Source organism: Rhinopithecus roxellana, chromosome 9 (genome assembly GCF_007565055.1).
Source record: "Rhinopithecus roxellana isolate Shanxi Qingling chromosome 9, ASM756505v1, whole genome shotgun sequence".
In the NCBI taxonomy this organism is placed as follows: domain Eukaryota; kingdom Metazoa; phylum Chordata; class Mammalia; order Primates; family Cercopithecidae; genus Rhinopithecus; species Rhinopithecus roxellana.
Window position 1 is genome coordinate 103,477,178 of NC_044557.1, and position 8,077 is coordinate 103,485,254.

Consider the following 8,077-nt stretch of genomic DNA (forward strand, 5'->3'; position numbering starts at 1 on the left):
ATAAATATGTATTTCTGGATTCACTATTCAGATTGAGCAGAGACCTAATTTTTGTCTGAGTTGACTCCTCTAAGAGCTATGTATAAAATTACTATGTCTTATATTCTTAAGCCATTTCCAGAATGCCTTGGAGACTGCTGATCAGTCATAGAAATCCATATTCTTAGATAGGATATAATTTTGTAAGTGGTTTGATAATACAGAACCTTTTTTTTTTTTTTTTTTTTTTGAGATGCAGTTTCACTTTTGTTGCCCAGGCTGGAGTGCAATGGTGCGATCTTGGCTCATTGTAACCTTTGCCTCATGGTTCAAGCGATTCTCCTGCCTCAGCCTCCCGAGTGGCTGGGATTGCAGGCACCCGCCTCCAAGCCTGGCTATTTTTTTTTTTTTTTTTTTGACATTTTTAGTAGAGACAGGGTTTCACTGTGTTTGCCAGTCTGTTCTCAAACTCCTAACCTCAAATGATCTGCCTGCCTTGGCCTCCCAAAGTGCTGGAATTACAGCCGTGAGCCACCGTGCCTAGCTGATAATACAGAACTTTTGGCCAACCAGGGTCAAATATCTAGTCTATTGGTCAGGAATTAGAACTAGACATAGGAATACCTTTAACTTATCCAGTCAGAATTTTAAAGGGAGGATACCAAGATGCAGCTTCTCTAAGAACTCCCATTGGTTCATATTTTCTGTTTATTTATTTACTTATTGTTATTTTTTTTTTTGAGATGGGGTCTCGCTCTGTCACTGAGGTTGAAGTTCAGTGGTACGATCTTGGCTCACTGCAACCTCTGCTTCCCAGGTTCAAGCAATTCTCATACCTCAGCCTCCCGAGTAGCTGGGATTACAGGTGTGCACCACCACACCCAGCTAATTTTTGTATTTGTTGTAGAGATGAGGTTTCACCATATTGCCCAGGCTGGTCTCAAATTCCTGACCTCAAATGATCCTCCCGCCTTGGCCTCCCAAAGTGCTGGGATTGCAGGCATGAGCCACTGCACCCCACCAGAACTCCCATTTCTTATACTACAAACTACTTTTTAATATTTCAATCGATTTTTATAGTGCTGGTTCTTCATGTATCTGACTTATTTGCTCTGTGTGATCCTGACTTCTTCTGCATATTGTTGGGGAGAAGTGAATGAATGGAGCGGACTGTTTAGAGCAGAGCATGTTCTGAACTTGGTAAAGCTGCTCTTCCACCCAGGAAGGCGAAGTCTAAAGTAGTTGCAGGTGTTGATTTGTCCCTGACAGGAATCATGTTGCAGGTGAAGACAAACAGGATACGTAATAGTAACAGTAGATCTATACACTCTTGAGGTGACCTGTGTGTAAGCCATGGGAAAACTGAAGAAGGTCAGTGTTGATTTCAGGGTGCAAGTCAGCTTTCCTAAGTGATCTCTGGTGTCTTACACTCAAGGGTACAAGAGGCAAGAGAGAAGTGCTTAATAGTTCCAGGAAAGGGGGAACAGGCATTTATTGTTCCTCTTTTCCTTACTCCCACGCTTCTCTCTTGGTAGCCTTCATGTTTGCCCACATTTTATCAATACAGTATTCATGACTGAAAGCATTCAGAAGCGTGCTTTACAACTTCCCCAACTCTTGAGGCAGGAAGTAGCAAAAACAATATTTTGAGGATGGGCTGGTGCTTGAAAGAGATGTCGGAGGGGCTGCTGGCCTTGAAGAGTGGCGGGCCTCATTGGTTCAGCAGGACTGATTTCCCATCTCCCTCAGAATGCATTTGCCACTCGGACTACAAAAGGGCTCATTGTCAGCTCTCACAGACTCCCAGGGACTAAATGGTCTGCCTTGAAGGCTCTCTTCTTTATGCTATTAGTTAAAACTTTGTTCGTTTCACTGTATTGCTTGAATGTCTTTAAACTCATTTGGCTCTCTTTGCAGGGTAATCAATGAGCTTATTGGAAATCTGGTTGGACATCTTTATTTTTTCCTAATGTTCAGATACCCAATGGACTTGGGAGGAAGAAATTTTCTATCCACACCTCAGTTTTTGTAAGTGCTTTTGTCCTGTCTCATCTAACATTTTAGTGCCTGTGTTCTTAATGCATCCTAATAAGAGCTCCATGAGGAGTATGATTTACCCCCATGCCCCATCTGATGGAGTAACCTAAGGCAACAAATGACTTACGCTCGTCACATAGTCACAGGAAGTCAGGGATTAAAGCCTCAGCTCCGTTGCCTTCTTGTTACTCTTTTAGCCAGGGACCACTGACAGCTGGGTTCCAGCATTACAGGAGGCCTCTCAGCCCACCGAGCCTGCCGAGGGACCTGATGCAGCTCCAGAGTGTGAAGCAGTGGGCTGGGGAATCGGCAGAGTCACAGGATAGTGGGGTGTATTTTCTTGGCCCATCAGTTTTTTACCCATGATTTTGCCCAAGGAAGGGTAAGTTAGCTTGTTAGTCAGCAATTTTAAGCATTTTTATATTAAATGCTATGGAGTAGCCATTTTACAGGACTGTTCAGGGTTAAAATGAGAGACTTGAAGTTTGTATGGTCCCAACCCCCTGGGAGTTTGTGCTCTTTGTCTGCTTTTAGGGTTTATTGAAGTAGGATGCTAAGGCAACAGCTTTGGTTTTTGAGACAAACTTGGGTTTGAATCTCAGTCCCCTCAGATAGCAGTTTTTATACTGGGAAAGTTACTTAATCAAGCCTCCAAGTTTCAGTCTGCAAGTCTGTAAATTGTGGGGGAAACCACTGTCTCACAAGACTGCATGAAGTAAGATACACTGTTGGGAAGCACATAGTGGGTTCTCCATAAGTAAAGCTAGCTGCCATATTCCTGAAGGTGGGGGTAGGAGAGCAGGATTTTGATGAGCTGAGAGGAGATGCGCACACACACACAGGCATGTAATAGTCGTGTGACCATTCTGTCAGACAGGCAAAAAGGCTGTCAAAGAAGGGACCAGTTAAATCACCATCTGGGTGTCACAGCCTGCCTGACAATCACGCCTAATCTCATATCAGGGATATGCAGTAATAGCTTGCATTTAAAAGCTTTAAAAAAACAAACAAACCAAACCCTTTCACATCTTGCTAATTTTAATGTTTTGCAGTTCTGTCATTCTTCTAAGGGATCAATGAGGGCAGTAAAACTTGAGCAGGCCTCCTCTTTCTCCTCTCCTTTTATAGGGTAGGGGTATGTTTTTCAAAGACTTTTCAAATTGTGAACTGTAATTTACAGAGCTATGCCATATTGGTGGTTGTGGTGTGTGTGTTTTTCTTTAAGAGAATAAAAGGAAACTTGTTTCTCTTCTGAGCCTTGAATTGCCTTCAGGCTAAAAAAACAAATGACCAATCTGGTTTCTAATTATCAAAGGACATAATAACAGCAGGTTTGGCTTTCTGATCTAGGTTTATCAAGTAGGATGGCAGATGCATCAATTAAAAAAAGCTTGGTGCTTTTGGGGGGCAGCCAACAGTTACTTTACTTTAAATGGACATATTCTAACTTAACGGCTTATAGCTACTTCTCAGTTGTGGGCAACACAGGATACAAGATTCTAGTGGCAAAATCAGCAGAGCCCTGGAGCCTGCCTACCACTTGAACTTTCTCTGTTGGTGGAAGTCCTTCTGCTAAATTTTGCATAAAGATCAGATGACAAAATACAGCTCCTTGCAAAAGCAGTAACTGCTTTGAAATTACCATAAATTTTTGTTGATTATGTATAATGGGTATCTTTTTATACTAATTATTTGCATTTAATTTCACTATCTACTTAAGCAGTGGAGATGGCTTCCATATTGTCTTAGAGTGAGTAGCAAAGCAAGACAGCCCTAGCATTGCCTTCTGTAAGTGTTCTATTTTATTATGTACTTTGGAGGAATATTATTGTACCAGAAGGCATGGATGTTGAGAAACCAGCACTTGGAAAATACATTTTGATTTAATGGTAAAGCTGTATTTGTTTAAAATGGAGGAGGTGAGTATAAGAAGGTATAACTATTTTTCTAAATGGAATGCTGATACATTTGTATCACCATTTTCCATTCCATTTAGAGTACTTGTATCTTCTCTGTACACATTAAATTTTGTGTTTAAAAGGGGTTGTTGGTCGGGCGCGGTTGCTCATGCCAGTAATCCCAGCATTTTGGGAGGCCAATGGGTGGATCACGAGATCGGGAGATCGAGACCATCCTGGCCAACATGGTGAAACGCTGGCTCTACTAAAAATACAAAACTTAGCTGGGCATGGTGGTGGGCGCCCGTAATCCCAGCTACTCGGGAGGCTGAGGCAGGAGAATCGCTGGGCAGGGACGTGGAGGTTGCAGTGAGCTGAGACCGTGCTACTGACTCCAGCCTGGTAATAGAGTGAGACTCCGTCTCAAAATAAATAAATAAAAAAATAAAAAAGTGGGTTGTTGTCTGTTTTGGGAAGAGGCATGAAGATATTGAGTATTATGTAAACAGACTCCAGTCACTGCCTGCTGTCCCTTCCCAGGCAGGAGGCATGTAGTATTACGAGTAGTGCAGGGTGCAGGCTCTGGAGCCAGGCTCACTGGGTTGGAATCCTGTCACTTTTGAAGCGCTTCACTCAGTGTTGGCTCAATTTTCTTGTTTATAAAACAGGAGTAATAGTAATGCCCACCTCATGGGGTTGTTGTGAAGATCAAATGAATTTATAAGCAGGCAGCACCTGGTGTAAGGTAACGTTCGCTGAGTAAGTTCACAGAGTAGCTGCTCTTGTATAAGGTCAAGTATAAAGCCTGTCCTCTTCAGGGTTTCTGCTGTGGACAAGTCACTTGTCATGACTTACTCTTGCTGCCAAGAAGGGTTTAAGCAGAGGTGTCAGATCATCCTCTCTGCCTTCAAGCAAAATTTTAAACATTAGGATCTGCTAAGTGGAATAGGTTTAAACACATTCTCAGTTCACTAATAAAAGAATCAAGGATGGGAAATAGTTGGAAAATACTATTGAGAGTGTAGGCTTGGGTTTAAATTCTCTTAGCTGTTCTGTGAACTCTTAGTTTATTAATTTTAAGGTGGGAAATCATGTAACCTTCTGGGGCCCCAGCTCTCCCACCATCCGTGAGAAGAGAAGAATGTACCTGGAAGGCAGACTCTGAATAAATTTTAAAACATGCCCATACTTCCAACATAGAAAGCCTTCTTCCCCCGTCTCCTTTGATGGACTCAGCTGAGAGCCTTTTAGAAATGCTGTGCAAGGCTCAAACACGCAGGCTGTGGATTTGGCCTTTGAAAGTGAATGTATTTTGTATCCTTTGATCCAGTTTGAGCCATATTTGGATATACCAAGATGCTATCAGTCATTCTTTGGTTGCTGGGCTTGTGGGTGTAATATTTTTGTTTCCATACTGTTCTGCATGGATTACTTTTATAAGCGGAGAAAAAAACATTCGGAGTGTGAATTTAGCTGAAATCTGAATACATTTAAGAAACATGAAAAACGAATGCCTTCTGTGGTCAGGCCATGGAGCTGAGTACTGAAAACACAAAGTTAAATAAGACATTGTCCCTCACCGCCTTCAACATGACAAGTGCCATGGGAACAGCAGGAGAGGGAGGTGTTCTCGGAGGTCACCTATGTGAAAGTGACTTTGTTCTCTTCTCTCCCTTTGTGTCCCGTCTTTCTGCACCAGGTACCGCTGGCTGCCCAGTAGGAGAGGAGGAGTATCAGGATTTGGTGTGCCCCCTGCTAGCATGAGGCGAGCTGCTGATCAGAATGGCGGAGGCGGGAGACACAACTGGGGCCAGGGCTTTCGACTTGGAGACCAGTGAAGGGGCGGCCTCGGGCAGCCGCTCCTCTCAAGCCACATTTTCTCCCAGTGCTGGGTGCGATTAACAACTGCGTTCTAGCTAACACTGTTGGACCTGACCCACACTGAATGTAGTCTTTCAGTACAAGACAAAGTTTTTTAAATCCTGAAGACAAATACAAGTGTTCCACAAGTTCCCCAATTCTCATTCAAGTCCTTACTGCTGTGAAGAACAAATACCAACTGTGCAAATTGCAAAACTGACTACATTTTTTGGTGTCTTCTCTTCTCCCCTTTCCGTCTGAATAATGGGTTTTAGCGGGTCCTAGTCTGCTGGCATTGAGCTGGGGAGCTGGGGCTGGGTCACCAAACGCTTCTCAAAAGGACCCTTATCTCTTTCTTGCACACATGCCTCCCTCCCACTTTTCCCAGCCCCAACATTTGCAACTAGAAGAGGTTGCCCATAAAATTGTTCTGTCCTTGACAGGCTCTCTTATTTATTGACTTTTGCCAAGGCTTGATCACAACAATCATATTCACGCAATCTTCCCCTTTTGGTGGCAGAACTGTAGCAATAGGGGGAGAAGACTGAAGCAGCGGATGAAGCGCTTTCTCAGCTTTTGGAATTGCTTCGACCTGACATCCGTTGTAACCATTTGCCACCTCTTCAGATGTTTTTATGAAAAAGTACCACTGAGTCAGTGAGGGCCACAGATGATATTAATGATATATGAGGGTTGTTGCTGGGTGTTTTTTTCCTGAGTTAAGTGATCAAGACTGTAGTGGAGTTGCGTCTAACGCAGAGGTTAGGTTTCAACCATGGGGGATGCAACCCCTTTGCGTTTCATATGTAGGGCATACTGGCTTTGTGTACCCCGAGTAGTTGGGTTGCTTTGTGTTAGGAGGATCCAGATCATGTTGGCTACAGGGAGGTGCTCTCTTTGAGAGGCTCCTGGGCATTGATTCCATTTCATTCTCATTCTGGATATGTGTTCATTGAGTAAAGGAGGAGACCCTCATACGCTCTTTAAATGTCCTTTTTTTGCCTATCCCCCATTTTTTGGTCATGTTTCAGTTAATTGTGAGGAAGGTGCAGCTCCTCTCTGCACGGAGATAATTTTTTAAAGTTAATATAAGCACATCTAAGGGAATAACATGATTTAAGGTTGAAATGGCTTTAGAATCATTTGGGTTTGAGGGTCTGTTATTTTGAGTCATGAATGTACAAGCTCTGTGAATCAGACCAGCTTAAATACCCACAACTTTTTTTTCGTAGGTGGGCTTTTCCTATCAGAGCTTGGCTCATAACCAAATAAAGTTTTTTGAAGGCCGTGGCTTTTGACACAGTTATTTTATTTTATGACGTTATCTGAAAGCAGACTGTTAGGAGCAGTATTGAGTGGCCGTCGTACTTTGAGGCAACTAAAAAGGCTTCAAACGTTTTGATCAGTTTCTTTTCAGGAAACATTGTGCTCTAACAGTATGCCTATTCTTTCCCCTGCTCTTAAACAGTGTGATGTGTGTTATCCTAGGAAATGAGAGTTGGCAAACAGCTTCTCATTTTGAATAGAGTTTGTGTGTACCTCTCCATATTTAATTTATATGATAAAATAGGTGGGGAGAGTTTGAACCTTAACTGTCATATGTTTTGTTGTTGATCTGTGGCCACAATAAAGTTTACTTGTAAAATTTTAGAGGCCATTATTCCAATTATGTTGCATGTACACTCATTGTACAGGCGTGGAGACTCATTGTATGTATAAGAATATTCTGACGGTGGGTGACCCGAAGTCTCCGGTGTACCATCTTACCAGTCAGCTGCCTGCCAGCAGTCAGTTTTTTCCTAAAGGTTTACAAGTATTTAGAACTCTTCAGTTCAGGGCAAAATGTTCATGAAGTTATTCCTCTTCAACATGGTCAGGAAGCTGATGACGTTATTGATTTTGTCTGGATTATCTTTCTGGAATAATTTTACCGAAACAAGCTATTTGAGTTTTGACTTGGCAAGGCAAAACATGACAGTGGATTCTCTTTACAAATGGAAAAAAAAAAAATCCTTATTTTGTATAAAGGACTTCCCTTTTTGTAAACTAATTCTTTTTATTGGTAAAAATTGTAAATTAAAATGTGCAACTTGAAGGTTGTCTGTGTTAAGTTTCCATGTCCGTGCTCTGCTGTCTGTTAGATACCACATAATTTGTGTAACCAGTCATCTCTTGAAGAGCATTTAGGAAGTACCCAGTATTTTTTGCTGGATTAATTTCTGGATGCAGATTTCCTGGGTTTTCATTTTAATGAAGGAGGATGCTTCCTAACTTTGAGTGAGGAGTCATATCTGCTTGTAGCA

At 42.3% G+C, this 8,077-nt stretch overlaps 1 protein-coding gene across 1 annotated transcript in view; it reads left to right on the plus strand.

Moving 5' to 3' along the window:
• DERL1 (derlin 1) overlaps positions 1 to 7,869 on the plus strand; it is a 29,167-nt gene extending 21,298 nt beyond the window's left edge. Inside the window, exons 7-8 of the mRNA XM_010363873.2 lie at positions 1,897 to 2,007; positions 5,614 to 7,869. Of these exons, the coding sequence (XP_010362175.1) occupies positions 1,897 to 2,007; positions 5,614 to 5,752 (250 nt within the window). The 3' untranslated portion in view covers positions 5,753 to 7,869. The remainder of the gene's footprint in view (positions 1 to 1,896; positions 2,008 to 5,613) is intronic.
• Positions 7,870 to 8,077: the final 208 nt, after the last annotated feature.